Genomic DNA, 18,500 nt, shown 5'->3' with positions numbered 1-18,500 from the left:
TTTTCCTTTCTTGGACCACTTTTGATAGGTACTGACCACTGCAGACCGGGAACACCCCACAAGAGCTGCAGTTTTGGAGATGCTCTGACCCAGTCGTCTAGCCATCACAATTTGGCCCTTGTCAAAGTCGCTCAGATCCTTACGCTGCCCATTTTTCCTGCTTCTAACACATCAAATTTTAGGAGAAAATGTTCACTTAATATATCCCACCTACTGACAGGTGCCATGATAACGAGATTATCAGTGTTGTTCACTTCACCTGTCAGTGGTCATAATGTTATGGCTGATCGGTATATACTGCTGTGACAAATTTATTTAAGCAAAACTAGCGTATGGGACTGTGTGATAGTGTTGCTCCAATCCCAATCTTACTATTCTCACTGCCTGGTAACACCTCAAGAGATTGAGTCAGCTATGGAAAATAAATGTATGAAACAATAGGAACACAAACTGAAAGAGCAGCATCCCTTTATTACTGCTATTCTCCTTTTGACTTCATTTTATGTATTCCTCACATCTTTATACCCACATAAGGGCATGACAGTTGGATTTAACTCTTTCATGTAAGTTTTTTATTGACTCAACCAACCCAAGCAAATTAAAAGCTGGAAGAAAACCCTGAAGATAAAGGGTTACAGAAAAAGGCTCAAGCCCTCAAATGTCATTAATGTGTCAAAAGTAACTGGAGTGAAGTGTCGGTACATTGTTGTATTTGAGCCCAGTGAGATTATTAGAATATAAATAATGGGCATAATTTTGACTTTGCCAGCTATTAGTGGCCATACAGGAAGTAAACTGATTCTGATCTAATTTCATTACAATTTTAGAAATACAAATTACAATTTTAGAGCTCTTTAAAGAATAACTTTAATTCCTATGCTATTAATGACATTACTTTCAGTGCATTTAGCAGAATTATTGTATCCATTCTGCTCAGGGACACGGTACTCACAGAACTTTGTGGGAATAAACAGTTGCTTGCAATTAACATCATCACACATGTTTTGCAAAGAAAATCAGTTATGAAATCAGCCAATCACAATGAATCCCCCATGATTTAAAAAATTGCCACAAACAAAAAATATCCATCACAGTATATGATGTGCATTGAAAACATCCAATGCAGCTCAGTTTTATTAGGTGTATATATTACTAGTGGGGGGATAATGTACATTTAAAGGGATGCAAAAACATTTGGTCTCTAACCAAAACGAAAAAAAGAGAGAAAAAAAACAAATGATAAAATCAGCAAAGTTGTTGGAGGTGTTAGGATCTGCTCGTGTAGATCAAGGTGGTCACAGTCAAACAATGAAGATCGCATTAGCACAGCTGTTCTGTCATGCAGCCCAATTGCAGCCATCTTTTGACGCTTTCCTGGGGTCTTCTCGGTATTTGGTGCTGTTCGCTGAACTGCAGGCTCTCATCTTGAACTGCCCAGGGATACAGGTGCAAGAGCTGCAGACTCTTCATATGCTGTCCAGCTTCTTCAGGACATAAGGTGCTATAAAGACAAAGGAAGACAAAGGAGGACAATGGTAACGGTTGATATTAATTTGAAATTATGCTTAGTGGATTGAATAGATTTACTAACACTGTAGGCACTGGATGTCAGATCCTCTTAAACCAGCCTTTAAGTTTCAGACAGACAGCACCCCAGTGACACAACCCCTGTTCTGGGGGGAAGCTGTCATGCATCTAGTGATTGCATTGGTCAAATGGTCAAAATAGAAACTGAAGATCTTTGGAGATTTAAGACAAAGCAAAAGACACTGAAAGAGCTGCTTCCTTGTATTATTATTATTATTATTATTATTATTATTATTATTATTATTGGTGTTCTCGTGTGTGTGAAGTTTTCATTTTGTATCGGTGTCCTTATATTTTCATGCAAGTAGAGCACTGCTGTTGGGATTCACTTGTGTTGGTTCTTTACTTTTTATTCGTTAAATAAATGCGTATTGAATCCACTCATTTAGATCGTTTTGGACACGAACAAGCAATAACTTTGTAACTAATTATGCACAAAAAGGGAAATAATGACTGGATCGGGACAGAGAAACGTGCACTTCCTTTTCTTTTCTATGTAAAATACAGGAGCACGTTTTCTTCAGGTTCATCACAGATACTCACTGACTCTCAGCAAAGCGACATAGAGCAGAAAATTCCTGACAGACGAGATCACATCGTCTCTCATTTTCTTCTTCAGCTCCTCCGGGTCCATCTTTGGCCCTAGACCTTCAATTTTAAACATCACGGTGCTTAATTTGGCTCAACGTTTGAACAGTCAGCAGTCCTAGCCTCTACAACAAACGTGCAAATATGCAGTGTAAAACGAGCGACCTTATTAATGACCTCAAAAACGTGAGACACTACGGCGTGCGAGTACAGACAAACTTCACGGAGAGAAACAAGGGCTTCCTAGAGCCACAGCGCCACTAGATGTTGTGGTCGAAATATGTACTACTACAGTACTTCAAAATCTAGAGACAAAATACAGTACAATATACACTCACCTAAAGGATTATTAGGAACACCTGTTCAATTTCTCATTAATGCAATTATCTAACCAACCAATCACATGGCAGTTGCTTCAATGCATTTAGGGGTGTGGTCCTGGTCAAGACAATCTCCTGAACTCCAAACTGAATGTCTGAATGGGAAAGAAAGGTGATTTAAGCAATTTTGAGCGTGGCATGGTTGTTGGTGCCAGACGGGTCGGTCTGAGTATTTCACAATCGGCTCAGTTACTGGGATTTTCACGCACAACCATTTCTAGGGTTTAAAAAGAATGGTGTGAAAAGGGAAAAACATCCAGTATGCGGCAGTCCTGTGGGCGAAAATGCCTTGTTGATGCTAGAGGTCAGAGGAGAATGGGCCGACTGATTCAAGCTGATAGAAGAGCAACTTTGACTGAAATAACCACTCGTTACAACCGAGGTATGCAGCAAAGCATTTGTGAAGCCACAACACGTACAACCTTGAGGCGGATGGGCTACAACAGCAGAAGACCCCACCGGGTACCACTCATCTCCACTACAAATAGGAAAAAGAGGCTACAATTTGCACAAGCTCACCAAAATTGGACAGTTGAAGACTGGAAAAATGTTGCCTGGTATGATGAGTCTCGATTTCTGTTGAGACATTCAGATGGTAGAGTCAGAATTTGGCGTAAACAGAATGAGAACATGGATCCATCATGCCTTGTTACCACTGTGCAGGCTGGTGGTGGTGGTGTAATGGTGTGGGGGATGTTTTCTTGGCACACTTTAGGCCCCTTAGTGCCAATTGGGCATCGTTTAAATGCCACGGCCTACCTGAGCATTGTTTCTGACCATGTCCATCCCTTTATGACCACCATGTACCCATCCTCTGATGGCTACTTCCAGCAGGATAATGCACCATGTCACAAAGGTCAAATCATTTCAAATTGGTTTCTTGAACATGACAATGAGTTCACTGTACTAAACTGGCCCCCACAGTCACCAGATCTCAACCCAATAGAGCATCTTTGGGATGTGGTGGAACGGGAGCTTCGTGCCCTGGATGTGCATCCCACAAATCTCCATCAACTGCAAGATGCTATCCTATCAATATGGGCCAACATTTCTAAAGAATGCTTTCAGCACCTTGTTGAATCAATGCCACGTAGAATTAAGGCAGTTCTGAAGGCGAAAGGGGGTCAAACACAGTATTAGTATGGTGTTCCTAATAATCCTTTAGGTGAGTGTATTTCACATTTTGCTGTACTGTAGGACTTTTGAATGTCGGTCATATAACAAAGCAGTTTTATCCTCCCTTTATTTGTGTTAATCCACAGATCAGGAAATTACTTTTTAATCCTGAGTCTGGAGGACTTCATCTTAACTGCAATGGCTCATTATGTTAAATATTTGTTTAACAATGTAAAGTTGATGTGCTCTACAATCTATAAGTTAATATGATCTTAATAATTACCTTTCTCACTTAGGATTTACCAGAGATACATACCAGTAGCTCCTTAAAAGAGGGCTTTTTCACAGAGAGAAACTCAAGGTTTACAGAAGAGATTAAACAGCTGTATGATACCCTCAGGGAGCATTTTGGGAACCCCTGTACTATTGTGTGTTAAGCCAGCTCTCTTACCGACACATTCACAAAAAGAGAAAGGCAGTATGGAAAAAGTCATTAACCCCCCCCTCCGCGCAGGCTTGTGTGAGTCACTGATGGAGCCTCAGAAATATGTTTCCATTGATCTGCAGCCAATCATTATCTGTTAACAGCAGCACACATGCTCCCTCCTGCCAGTTAGGAGCTCTATTGACAGACTACCTCCTTTAAGCTTATCGGCACTCTGGGGCGTTAAGTAGGCCCTTCTGTGCTGAGCCAGTGGCCTCCTTTCATATTCACAACAACTCAGAATACTGACCAGGATGGATACAATATCTAAGCCATTTGTTTCTCTTTTCACCTTTTTAAATGAAAAGAGAATACATTAAAATATTAGGCTTTGGTGAATCATTTCTAGCTGATATACATTGTTTATTATTTTTAATATACATATACAGGAAGATTGAATGCAATGCAAAATAAAATTAATAGTAATAACTACATACTAAAATTACAAATACACAGTTGAATGCATTTTAAAATATTTAACGTAAAACTATATACAGTCTACAAGGCAGGGCGTTTACAAACAAGCATTTTGTGAAGTTCCAAATAGATGATGTACTGAACAAAAATGTGTTTATATATAATAGGTGAAATAATGTCTATAGTCAATAGTGCATCCCTCGACTTGATTACAGCTTTGTCCATTTTTAAGACAAGGTTCAAGGGTGTCCCTCTAATCGGCAGCAGATGGCGCCACTTCCCAAATATGGTAATGACATTATCCCAAATCTTGGCTTTGATAGACAACCCACATAGCAATGGTTTGTTTGTTTATCGGTTTGATTATGTGTTTAGGTGTTTAATTCATTTACACAGTCTCAATATCAAATTATGCTATTACTTCTGGACATCTCACATAATGTATCACATAATCTTATATGTACTACTATAGTTAAATTGACAAATACTAGTATTCTCCTTTGACTTGCAACAAGAACATGGAAAAAAGGATCCCATTGCTGTGTATTGTTCCTTATGTTTGTCATAGTGTTTCTGATAACCAGTATATGTAATGTAGTAAATGTCATTAGAAACGCTTTCATTTTTTACACATAATAATTAAGTCATAATTGATTAATTATAATTAGGCAGAACAATAACAGGATTTGGTTTATTTATAGATGTAAATGGAGTAGTAGTTCTATAACTGGCATGTTATGAGGGTGGGGGAGAGAGAGAGAGAGAGAGAGAGAGAGAGAGAGAGAGAGAGAGAGAGAGAGAGAGAGAGAGAGAGAGAGAGAGAACAATGAAGGGTTGAGCTGAAGAGATTAGAGAGACCTGCTATGTGCAATAGATAGCAACACTCACCCGGCTGCGTTTTACTGAGGCAATCTCTCTGGCTTCTACAGATGGGCTGCTGAATTCTTCCCTTTGCACACATGTGGTGAGAAAGATTTTTTTTTTTTACAAGCTTTACAGGGATGGTTATTTAAAGTTATGACTTACTTTACCCAAGTATTAGTGGGTATCAAACGCCAAAGATTGTGAAACGCGCAGCTCGGCTTCAGGACAGCTGGTCCTCCACTGATCTAAAGCAATAATAACAAAAATCAGATTACAGTGAAAACAATAGCAAAACAGCAGCACACACTTGCTAATGGGGGGGGGGGTTATAACAAATTATATTTTATGAAGCATGAGGCAATTGTATATTTGCATGAGTGTAATGTAATATTGCAATATTTACCAATTAAAAGTGATGGTAGAATAGTTATTTTTTTCTCCAAAACTTGATTTAAAGCTTAATCTACACGCATCAATTTAAAGTATCCAATATGTGGACGGATCTTATGATATGCATGTCAGAATGAATACAAGCTAATGCGCATTTATATTGAAATGCGATTGCAGACACTGTGTCCCGTCATCAATTATTGATATAGGTAAAACCGATCATTGTAGGAATAAAGGAATAGATGCATAAATCGGGGTTGTTGCTCCCGTACTCGTCGTACAGTTTTGTTATATACCGGTATGTCTGACCATATGGGATTAGGATCTGAGGATATCTGTATTTGATGGTGAAGTTGTCTTGTTGCTCATGTGATTCTATCTGCAAACTCTTGGAATAGCAGCAGGTTTTTATCTTTCCAATGTGGGTCTGCTGTCGGAGAAATATGCTGCCCCCCATAAATAAACTATAAACTTTCAATTGGTGCATTAAGAAGCATTTACAGCATCAGACTTTAAAACATTGGTTACTGTTTGTGTATCCTGTGGTATTAAAGTAACATGTAATGTGCTTGAGATGATGGATGCAACGTTGGCTAATTCATCTCTAGATAACAAAGATCAGCAAAAACACGCATTTATAGACAATTTGGAAAATGCTGTTCCCATGTTGGGTCAATCATATGCTTTTAGAAGCGGAAGAGTTTGCATAATATTACCCATAAACAAAAGCACTAACAATTAGTGTTGTTTGCCATTTCAAAAGCATTATCTGTAACATCCTATTAATATATTAAGAGTTGATTTTGTATTGCCAGTTATTGCAGTTAGCATTTCACCAATTAGCAGTAGCATTTGTGAAAGGAACATGGTCATTTAAGAAATATTGCACTTAAATATTAAGTTTGAAAACTTTGTCATATGTGAGACTATTTCTGCACAGAAAACTAAGGAGATGGTTAATACTGCTACTACTTTAGTTTAAAAAGACCAAACCATTCAGATGTTCATTATTAATTTCCACATATTTCCTATACATATTTTGTTTTCCCAGGCATGTTGTGCACAAGGGTTTCTAGATTATTATTTGCATATTTGTATTTTATTGTTTAGACTGGGGGCATGGATTAAATTGCTTCAGATAACAGGGTAATTGTTTGAATTGTGTAATGGGAACCCTGGGGCAGTGAATACCTGAAAACAGTTTAGCTTTCACCTGCATTTACTGAGAGACTGCCATTGAAGAGACTCGAAGGCTGGTGCTCCCTCAGGCAATCATAAGCAGAAAAGAGGTGACACTTCATATGTAACTGATGTCTCCTATTGGTGATCCTGATTGAGTTCTAGATATTCATGCATTTGCTTAACTTAATATTTGCCACCAATACAATTTACAAAAACCTGTGTTCAGTTCTTTTGTTTTTAGGAAACCTATTGTTAAGATCTGGTGGTCTTGGACTTCAGGGAACGAGAAGCTGAAATTGAGCTACCTCTCTTATGGGGTGCAATATCTGTTATGACTGCTTTGTTGTGTGAATGTGGTTTCTACATTGTTCTAAATTTGATAGACTGCCCTCTTTCACAAGACGGTCCTGCTGAAATGTTTGAGACACACACTGAGTCCAAGCACAAGAAGGCTACAGCATCCGATGGTGATGTAACTAAGGAGCCATACATTTTCAGTTTTTATTACAGGCAGATGATAATTGAATGGCTGCAAATGTGACAATGACTGAGACGGGCTGATACTGTAGGAAGCAGTGCAACACAATAATAACAGATGTCAAAGCTGCATAATGCAAATAGTGGGTAATGATTAGATGTACCGATTTATAGAATAGACAGTAAGTGCTCTCAGATGTTTTAGGATAGTATACTTGATAATGGCTTTTTAATTACTTTTTCCAATTTAGTTTACTTAGTGCTCATACTCCAACAACTATGTAAAAGAGGCTGAAAGAAAGAAATTGAACAGAAACAGATGTGGGCAAAAGGCAGAGCATTTTTTAAGTGTCTCTAACCAATTTGTATTATTGCTACAGCTAGTCCTATTTCTAAGGACACAAAGTCATGTTTGTGGGCCCTAGGTCTGTTAAATGATAGACGGTTTGAGCCCTCTTTTTTTAATGTTAGCATTTAAGAACAAAGATCACAAAGTCAGCTTTCTTGTGCAAAAATACAATGCCTGGTTGAGCTTATTCACCTCTTCTATTAATATATTGTCATAAAATTAAGAGTGGATTTTATAAAGCAATTGGAGCCACAAAATAAATGTTAATGAAATTGTGATTGCAACAACAACCTAGAAGTAAACCACAAAGTAATTATTACTTAGTGTTCAAAGCGGACAATCAACTCTTCAGAAGGCCAAAGAGATCTTGACTTCAATCCGGTGCAGATAAAAATGCACCTTGTGAAGACTGCCTTACTCAGCCAGTTGGGGAATCTGCATACTTAGCATTCTTACTGATAAGCCTGATAATAAGTGTGCTCAGTCCATTAGAAAACATTTTATTGGTGATCCCATCTGTTTGTGTACTCGTTTTGCTGGTATGGGACAAGTGAAACAGGACATTTTAACAGCTGGCTCTCTAGCGTGTTGTTAATATGAAGAAGAGAAAGAAAAGGATGATGCAATCTCTCCTCCTGGGGGGGCAATGGGAGCTGAGGGACTCATTCTTCTCTGCTAGAAGTAACTATTCCCACTGAGACTCCTTCCACAAAAAGCCTTATCCATAATCCCTCTATAGCCTTCTAGCATTTGCAGAGAGATGCCATGACTGTGCTTTCTGAGAAATGTTTTACCTTTGGCCTTGGCTTTACAGACTGTTTGGTCAAGTAGCCAGTTCACATGTGTGAAATCAAATGTAAGGAAATATTAACTAAGTAGTCCAGATCCTTTTTCTCCACAAGCCTAGGGTAATTGCTTTGAGGAGAAAAACAACCTCAAAATCTACCTCATCTTGTATAATTGCATTTTAAATCCAGATATTCATCGTAATTTTAATTTGTTAATCAATTAAGCCATCACTGAGACACTCCCATATATTTTGGGCTCTTAAACATCTACATTTACATCTGTATTGTAACCTAGGTAATGAATGCTCCGCTTTTGGATGCTTCACATTATCATGTTTAGAGTAATGAAATATTAAAGGTGTTCATATTTGCACATATTTCAACAGGAGTAATTTCACAATAAATTGGGGGATTTTGCTGAGAAAAAATAATATTGGAGTGTCCAGTCCCATATGTTTTTCCAGATGTTTGTCCTAAACCGAAAATGTTGTTTGAATGTATAAGCTTGAAGAACAAGCAGGGTAGCATTTATTTTGATTGGATTAACACATCCTCAGTTATCCTAGCAACCATTTCTCCCTTGTTTTAATTGATTGATTCTAGGATTTCCTGAAATGTAAATCATAAGCAAATAAATAGTTTAATTGGATTATGGCGGCCATTGCATGTCCGGATGGATTCAGAGGGGGGAAAAACTGCCTGGAGTTAAAATTGACAGACTCTTTATTCAACAGGTTAGTTCTTGCTGTTATTTCTACCTAAAGCTTTTGCAAACTCTGTGTGATTGTTAAAAATAACTTTTTAAAATACATTTAAATTATTTTCGTGAACAGGGGAAATGTGCCATTATAGACTTCTTTCATTTCTCAATTGATACCCCACGGTGAAGGGACAACATAATAATCGTGATTATTATGTGCCCAATAATTGAAGGAAAAACTGAAGAAAATTGTTCTGTGCGTACCCCCCTCAGGCTGCTGGTTTTGCCAGCAGGAGCAGTTTCTGTCATCGCATTTTTTTTCTGTAACAAATCTTGCTCATTGACGTTTTGAAAACTTGAGAGCTATGTGTTGTGCTGGCATTGGAGACAAATCCGTTAGATACATCAGCAGTGCTATTGCTAAAAACTACCCCCGATTGCTGGTAAACTGCCTGAAAACAATTTACATGGATTCAAATCAGTGTACTGCAAAGCACTTAAAGAAACAAAAGTCAGTAGAAATGATTTAGCTTGATCATGCCAGTTGTGTTCACTCAAGCAAAAGCATTTATCTATTTATCTATCCAACTTCATTAGTTCACTTTGTTGGTCACTAAACTCTCTAAAAATATACAAACTCACAGTAACATCTTTATACCAAACCAAAACATGTTTCTGGAGTGTTTTTTCCTAAGCTGTATTGTTTATATAACTGATTAAATGTCTGATTGCTAATTTGTGTTTTAGTTTTACTATGAAAGATTTTTATATTAAATCAACAAATTGTGAAATAAAATGAAAAGGAAAAAAAAAACATAAAGCAAGCTCCAGCAGAATGTGCTGAAAAGAGAAGAACTGAGCTCATATCAGACCAGTTATTCATCAGACATGTGTATTACAGCAGGATCACTGGTCTCCGAACCCAAATCCCTTAGAGTTCAGTGAGATCTATACGTCACAATCCTGAAAGTGAATGTAAGGAAAGAGTGAGATCACATTACTGACATAGAGTGGAGATGTCTGCTCACACTCCACACTCAATCAGTAGACTGTAAAGAGTCTGTAAAATCACAAAAGATAGTTTACTGTGGACTGTAGACCCACTGAGTTACAATCAATTGCCATGTTTCTCTCTCTCTCTCCTTCCCTTTCTCACACACACACACACACACACACACACACACACTGCTTCTGGTGTTGAGATGTCAGGAAGCTACAGAGAAGCTGCATTAGAGCATACATTATTAAAGCAAGCTATCTCTGGGTGAACTCTCTGCATCAGCTGGCGCAGTGTCTGGGCATCTTAAAGGGCTCCCTGCCTTCAGCTGCCCAGAGACGAGTTTGATTCAGGAATGCGTTGTTTTGTGCTCATTGTGATACAAGGCAAGTGCATGAGAGCTATTTAACCTTTCACTTGTAGGTAGCTCGGCAGAAATGTAATGCAGTGGTAGTGGAAAATGTTATTTTGTATTTTATTTTCTTTATCTTCTTTATATTGATAATGGTTTCATGTTAATGCTGTTTTGTCTATAATGCAATCATTAGTTTGTATTTACTCTTGTATACAGCTATTGTCTTTAGGTTATTCATTCAGCTAAAACAGTACAAAGATTGTGTGTTTTGGGGCACAGGTATTTGGTCTTTAGACTGCCTGAAGAATGCTGACCAGCATCAATCAACACATCACACAAAACGACAACAGTAACAAACTCTGGCCTTTTAATTATTATGCATGTGGTAAATCTAGTTTTAACAACTATTTTAACTAGTAGTCACCTCTGATCGATTAGACTGCAACCTATTGTCTATTTGAAGATATAAAAAGGCTCTCCTTCCTTATGCATCCTTAGTTATTTTCTTCACTTCATGTAAGAGGAGAGCTCTGGGTTAATCTGTAATTTCTTTTGGTAATAAAATGTGTTATTTCTTCATCCGTGTATCCTGAGAATTTACTGCAGAGTGATGTAGAGGGGTTTGCCTAATTTAGTATATTAAAGACTTGGGGATTGAACCAAACTGGTGGGAAAAATATTTTTTATTCCTTAAACTACAGTTTCAATTGTTTTTCATCCATACATTGTACATATCAGTGAGCTGTGTGGTGAATTTCATACTTGCATTGGTTTGTTTGTTTTTAATGAAGGCCACTCAAATCCAAAATTTTACCTACCTGCAACTTTCAATTTACAAGCTTGTATCCTAGTGTATTTTTATTTATAATTAGTAAGAAAGAGGCTTTTCACAATGGCATTAAGTTTTCACATAGTCAAGGCCTACATTTAGGTTTGACAGAAATTACATACATTCTTTTAATGGGAAAAATTGTCACCATGCAGGTAAATTACTCTAAGATTTATGTTATACCTGCGAGGGCCAAAACTTTAATATTGATAATGAAACCCTGGCAGAGAGAAGAAAGATTTTTGAATGTCACTGGATTAACCATTACCAGCATGTGAAGAGCACCGATCAAGTCACTAATACTATGTAAAGTTCAATCAAACTGATGGTATGTGACAATCAAAACCAGGAACGTTCACCTCTCCTAGATATCCCAGCAGTCTGAAATGGAGAGGAAATTGTAGATGGCAAAGCTATTTTTGTAATACAGCTGAGTAATAGGCTATTCCTATTAACAAGAATATTCTGCAGAGATTGTAAGTCTATACCTTGACTTTGCTGTGATGTAGAAGGATGATTGTTTTCATTTTCTGACTGGGACGGATGGTGTTGCCCTGAACCAGGAGCAGGGATCCCATTAGACTGGGTCAGTACATGAGACCTGATTTTAATAATTATTTGAGGGTTTTTCCTAACCTGTATTTTTTATATCATTAATTCAATATCTGATTGCTGTTTTTTTTTTCTCACTACAAAAGCTTTTTATATCAAATCAACAAATTGTCAAATCAAAAATAAATCAAAATAAAGTGAAGCTCTAGCAGAATGTGCAGAAAATAGAAGAACTGGACTCCTGTCGGAACTCATGCAGTTATTCTTTAGGGGACGTGCATTACAGCCGTTATCACTGGTCTCGGAAACCAAATCCCTTATAGCTCAGTGAGATCTATGCCTCACAATCCAATCAAAACCAGGAATGTTCACCTCTCCTAGATATCCCAGCAGTCTGACATGAAGAGGAAATTGTAGATGGCAAAGCTATTTTTGTAATACAGCTGAGTAATAGGCTATTCCTAATAACAAGAATATTCTGCAGAGATTGTAAGTCTATACCTTGACTTTGCTGTGACTTTTCATTTTCTGACGGGGACGGATGGTGTTGCCCTGAACCAGGAGCAGGGATCCCATTAGACTGGGTCAGTACCGTGGAGAGAGGGGTACCTGCTGTGGCCAGTGTGGATGTGTAGACTGAAGCCCGCCGGGGAGAAGGTTGAGACCTTTGAAAAACTCAGAGTAAAAAACAATGAATTGCATCCTTGTTTAGTTTACACCAGTGGTGTAGTCGAGGGCATATGCACATACACGCCGTATGCCCAACTAATTTGAAGGCATCTTCACGTATGCCCACCTCACCTTTTGGGAGATTTTGTCTATACTCTCCTCATTCGTCGACGCATTATGTTGATATGTATTGATAAAGTGCCAACATCCCAAACAAACAAATCACCGCACCCGACTCCCCCCGAGGTGACAGTTTGTCAGCAGTGTAAATTTTCGCCGACTTTCAGACAAATATCTGCCAGTCAGTTTGTTTTGTCAGCCAGACAGGGAGGGGGTTGGTATTAGAGTATACCGAACTCTTCAGTCACCACTACAGCACTGGTTTACACTTCCATCAAAGTTGTAGGCAGTCTTCGGGTATGTAATCTTAATGAAATCTCACTTCAAGTTTAAAAAGTCACGTTTGGCTCTGATGATATTGACTGTAGGATTTGTGCCCCTTGGAACTAGAGTCACTGGTTTTTGAACACTAATGTTTTCCCGTGACAGGAAAACAAGCCCACGGAAAAGTTAATCAGTTCCCCTCTATAATTTCCCCACTGTAAGAGAGAGAGAGAGAGACCCCGGCTCAACTACAAATCCACCCATCAGGAACCCTTAATGCAAGTGTAACCAGCAAGAAATCCTTTAATTGGCTGAGTGCATTCGTACAGGAGCTTGAGGCTTATGAGGGTTTGTCAGCAGGTAGTGATCTGGCCTGACGTCCATGTTTTTTACCGGCTTTTAAGAATTAAAAATCAGCAGGATGAAGCTCTACTTTATCTCAATACAGTTGTACTTGATAGTACTCATATCCTTAATCTGAAACAATGCTGTTCTATTATTCATTTAGTTTAATAAGTATTGATCGTAATACCTCACTTATCTAGCAATTAATTTATCATTGATAGAAATCGATGGAGCGGCAGTCAACATTTTACTTCCACCATTGAAATTCAGTTCAGTCAGATTGCATCTTTACAGTTTTTTCTATGGGTGAGTCCGTGATCAACAAACTGTGAAAAAATTGATAAGTATAATTTAAAGGAGGCTATTAAGCTAAAGGGATCACTGCATTACATTGTTTCGAATGAAGGATGTGTTTACGTTTGATCTTTGTCTTCTGAGCAATAATAATGTGCTTGAAGCTGTTTCAGTGACTTAGACCTTTCCATTGCTTGCAGTGTGAGGGCAGGCAATGTCTAGCATTTGAATTAAGACACATTTAACAGCAGCCTCGTCTTATGGACGGCTCAGACTGGAGTCAGTGTGGCACTGCGGTGGTGGAACTTTCCAGTCCCAGAGCTCACTTGCTTCCGGTCTGTTCACAACAAACAAATACACAAGCTTTTGTCCTGACATTGCTCTACATTGTAGAATATAACACAATGAAGAAAATAGTTATTTCATTATATCCTGATTGGAAACCTACACTGTGCGCTCCAGTGACGGGATAGGTCCAGTGCTGTCCAGGGGGACTGCTAGGAGGAAGTGATGGCAAACAGGGGCATTGCTAGGATTTGAGGACATCTGGGGCTTAGCCCGGACGTCTGTAGTGGGGTGGGGGTGGATCCTCCCCAGGAATTTGTTTAGATAACAAGCTCTATTTTTATGCTTTTTTATGCACTCTGGCACCTTACTTACATTCAGAGTACATCTGAATAATTGAAAAATGTAAATGTGTAGGCCAACCTCAAAAACTGTTGCTGAAAGGACCTTCTCTGTAGTCCAAAGGAAGTGGGAGGATTTTCTTTGAGCTTTGTTCTTTTTGGGCCTGTTTCTGATGTACCTAAATCTTCTACCTCTCTCCTCCCTGAATCATCTGTGATGCAAAAGCAGAAGTATAGGACAGTATAGGACCTCAGTTTGTAAACAACTAATTCCTCGGGTACCACAGGATTATTTTTGCTTAAACACACATTAGACAGGGAGAGATCATTCAAAAGTATAAACCAAAGGGATACCAGTTAAGGAGAAAAGGCCAATTTAATTTGATGGGAAGAGCAGATAGGTGGGATTGCCTTCAGATATGTGATGGGTTTGGTTGGAATTTTCATGTACAAAGTCAAAAGAGTTATATTTTTATTTATTTTTCAGGAAGTCCAAATGTGATTTCAATATCTTTTTTTTTAACTTTTTTGACATAAATTGTCACAAATACACAAAGTAACACCAACTAGTTGTTACCAGTTTCCATGCCTGACTGCTAATCCTGGCTCTTCAGCTTGTAGCTCGTCTTTGCTACCCTCTGCAAAACCATGAAATAAACTTAAATTAGACTCATAATAAGATATTCTATGTACCTAATGCAACATATATGCCTACACTATGTTTTTTACCTACATATTAAAGTACAATGCTGTGACATAACGTTTTTTATTTGTATTATATCCAGCTACATATTCGTAAAATTCCTGACAAGTGTAGAGAGCTAGTAGCCGATAATGGGTCCCCTTAGGCTAAATAGCCAGCTAGCCAAACCTTGACCAACAGTTGAACTGACTATGACGATGGTTAACTTTTGTTTGTTTGCCTGTAAAATGAATGAGTCGTTACCATTTTAGTTTGTTTTATGGAAATTTGATTTATTTACGACGAGAGAAACCCTGCTTAAAGACAATGGTCTATAAAGTTTAAGTTTAGCCCGTTACAGTAGCTAGCTACAATTACAATGGTGGCAATCATGATGAGCTATGTACATTTTTCTTCATCATGATTGTAGGTGCCGAATCCGATTCATATCATAAATCAACAGGCAATTTCAAAAGTTTCTACATAAGCTAGATTCTTACCCTTACTCTCCTTTTGGAAAAAACAAAAAATACCCAGTTGTTTTTGTCTACATCCTGCCATGTCTCCACTAGTCTCTTCCCGCTGACTCTCTCTTCCTGCTGTCACTGACTAGTGTCACTCAGCGGCCCATCAGACCCGCACCCCCTCAGACAGAGTTACAGTAGTTAGAGCTAGAGACGTTCACTGACATGCTAGAGACACTGCATTTATTTTGACAGACTGTTACAGCATGTTACGAAAACTATCACACATTCACACACATTATGTTTTTTTTGTCGAGATATTAAAATTATATTTGGGGCTACACTCAAATGGTTCGGGCCTGCAGCCCCGGCAAAAAAGGGCTGGCGACACCGCTGTTCACAACTCTATCTGGACTGGCAGGTGCTTTGGCTGTGTGTGTGTGTGTGTCTGTGCATGTGCGTTATGCTAAATAATCGGAGTACAAATATATTTTTGGAATTGGATCAAAAGATCCGGGGCTAGTACAAAAAGACCCGGGGCTTAAGCCCCGGAAGCCCAGGCCTAATGACACCACTGATGGCAAACCTGTACAGGTTCCCAGTGTGAAGCGGACAGGATGCTGTTTCCTTTCTGGTGTTGCGTTCCTATGGGAACCAGGGCCTGCTGCAGGAGATACACAGACAGGGTCCTGCTTGAATTAGGCAAAGTGCATCGATGCAAAAGTTCTTAAAAAAAAGAAAAGGAAGCATCCTGCATGTGAGATTGCTCCTAATGCCTTTGAAGAGGCGCGTATTAAATATTCATTGCAACGAAGCACAGAAAAAGGCTCCATCCAGCCACCCTTTCTGTTTGAGTGCTTTTCAGTCTGCATCAGGTTTTCAGCCCGGCCGGTTTGATGACAGCCTTTGATTAGAAATGTGTATTTGTCTTTTAAATGAAAATTAAACCCCTTTCATAACAGAAATGCACATTGTCCCACAAAATAGAACCGTACACTGATCGCTTTTGTGCATTAACCTTTAGTTTTCATTTTTTTAAATTAAATTCCTATTATTTTAAATGCTAGTTGAAATACATGCTGATTCAATCAGTCAGAATAAGTCTCAGACCCTTATGTAATGGCCTGTTAGATAAAGCACACTACCAGGTGCTTTTAAAAAAATAACAAGGCCAGATAATACAAAGCTCCAGTGTAATTCTCTGCAGAAGACCTTCACTAGGGTGTGTTTTTTTTAATAATCTCCTTTTGTAAACTTTAAAACCTTAAAATGCTTTTAATTTAGAATAGAATACAGACAATCCTACAGACATTCAAATGCAATAAAATACAGCATTATTCATCCCATCCTATCTGTCAAAAAACTGCATTGTCCAAACCCAAGTTTGATAGGTTATTCTAGTACTCATACTCCAACCCAGCACACAAATTTACCATAGTCCGAACTGAAAATGATATTCTAATACAAAGTTCATTTTAATGTATTATAATATTACTCTCAAACTAAACTACCTCGATGTAACTATGAAACATTTATACCTTTACCCTTATCTTTAATTAAACCGAACAATACATTGGTTTAAGGGTTAAAATACCCCCTTCAGTCACTGTGTACAATTGTGTACAGCAATTCTATTGGGCATGAATGCTCTTCTCTTCTGTGTCTAAAGTGGATACTTATCCAGCCTACTCAACCCAGAGTGAAAGTGAAAGACTGGCTTCAATATAACCAGATAGAGCTATCAGACCCAACCTGCACTGTTTTGCTGATTGCTAGAGGCATGTCCAGGGTTTTGGCCCATCTTGTTTCTGCAATATAAAGCAAACCGGACTGGAAAGCTAGTCAATAGGTCCATCTCTAGCAATACAGATACCCATTCATCCTGCTACATTGAATGATCAGAGTACAGCTCCTTGTTCATTGAGGACTTGACCTCACAATCCACTGGTTCGTTGACAGGCCTCCTGTTTACACTGACAGATAAGATGACAGTTGCACGTGCTTGAACTCTTTCATTGTTATTAAAATAATAGCATGCCATGAAACCCGGGGGTTGATGCTTTGATTGGCATGCCAGGGAGCACAGCAGAGCAGCCTGGAGACACCAGGCGGTGCCCAGTTGATGCAAGCAGACAAAAGAAGTTCCAAATTCCCCAAAACCATATTTAAAGTGCCAAACATATGTGGTAAACATGCATAATAGTAAAGATATGGGAACTCTTCTAATAAATACATAAATAAATAATGGGTTTCGTTGTAATTAAACCAGATCCCTGTGCCTGGATTACGAAACTAGTGGTGATTTACATGACATTTCTTAGTAGTTTGCAAAATCCTCCATAATTCCATTTGCCCTGTCAGTCAATTACTTGACAGTTTTTAGCTGTGTTGGCATTCCATTCATGCTTGGAGATGCTAAAGTGTTTATTAAAAAAAAGAAGGAAAAAAAAAAACTAAAAGCAAATGGTCAGAATCCAGTGCATTATCACACAGGAAGAGTCATCAGATATTTAGCACTTTTCCTGGCAGCTTTTTTACAGCTGACATTAAGAATTAATCAAAGCACCATATTCAAATCAGCCTGTTTTCAAGGAAAGTTGTTTTCCCTTTAACATCTTACCCAGCAATTTCAGACATTAAACTGAAATTATTGTGGTCTTATTTTTTGTAATGGCTTCCTCTTTTCCACCTGTACAGGCAAGTTTTGTGAAGTGTTCTGGATATTGTTGACTTATACACAAATTCTCCCATCTCAGCGATTTGTTGGCTTCACATTGGCATCCATTACCAGTTTCCTCCTTGCCCGACTGCTCAGTTTCGAGGGAGTGTCTGGGTGGTACAATGCAGCATCCAGTTCTTAATGATTGAGTACACTGTGCCCACAGGGATATTCAGAGACTTTTATATTTTTTTTGTACCCTTCTCTTGACCTGTGCTTTTCAATGAATTTATCCCTGACTTGCTTTGAAAGTTCCTTGGTC

At 38.5% G+C, this 18,500-nt stretch overlaps 2 protein-coding genes across 2 annotated transcripts in view; one reads left to right on the top strand and one right to left on the bottom strand.

Moving 5' to 3' along the window:
• Nucleotides 1-1,084: 1,084 nt before the first annotated feature.
• On the bottom strand, nt 1,085-2,357 carry tomm5 (translocase of outer mitochondrial membrane 5 homolog (yeast)). Its single transcript, XM_066720570.1, has 2 exons — nt 2,131-2,357; nt 1,085-1,501 (listed from the first exon to the last, which is right to left on the bottom strand). The coding sequence occupies exons 1-2, from the start codon at nt 2,249-2,251 to the stop codon at nt 1,467-1,469; spliced, it is 156 nt and encodes a 51-aa protein (XP_066576667.1). The 5' UTR covers nt 2,252-2,357; the 3' UTR covers nt 1,085-1,466.
• Nucleotides 2,358-5,446: 3,089 nt separating this feature from the next.
• frmpd1a (FERM and PDZ domain containing 1a) overlaps nt 5,447-18,500 on the top strand; it is a 51,809-nt gene continuing 38,755 nt past the window's right edge. Inside the window, exon 1 of the mRNA XM_066720563.1 lies at nt 5,447-5,536. The gene's annotated coding sequence lies outside the window, so the exon portion shown is untranslated. The remainder of the gene's footprint in view (nt 5,537-18,500) is intronic.

This window comes from Amia ocellicauda, chromosome 13 (assembly GCF_036373705.1).
Source record: "Amia ocellicauda isolate fAmiCal2 chromosome 13, fAmiCal2.hap1, whole genome shotgun sequence".
Lineage (NCBI taxonomy): Eukaryota > Metazoa > Chordata > Actinopteri > Amiiformes > Amiidae > Amia > Amia ocellicauda.
The sequence above is the reverse complement of the archived record's forward strand: the minus strand, read 5'-3'. Positions and strand labels throughout refer to the sequence as shown.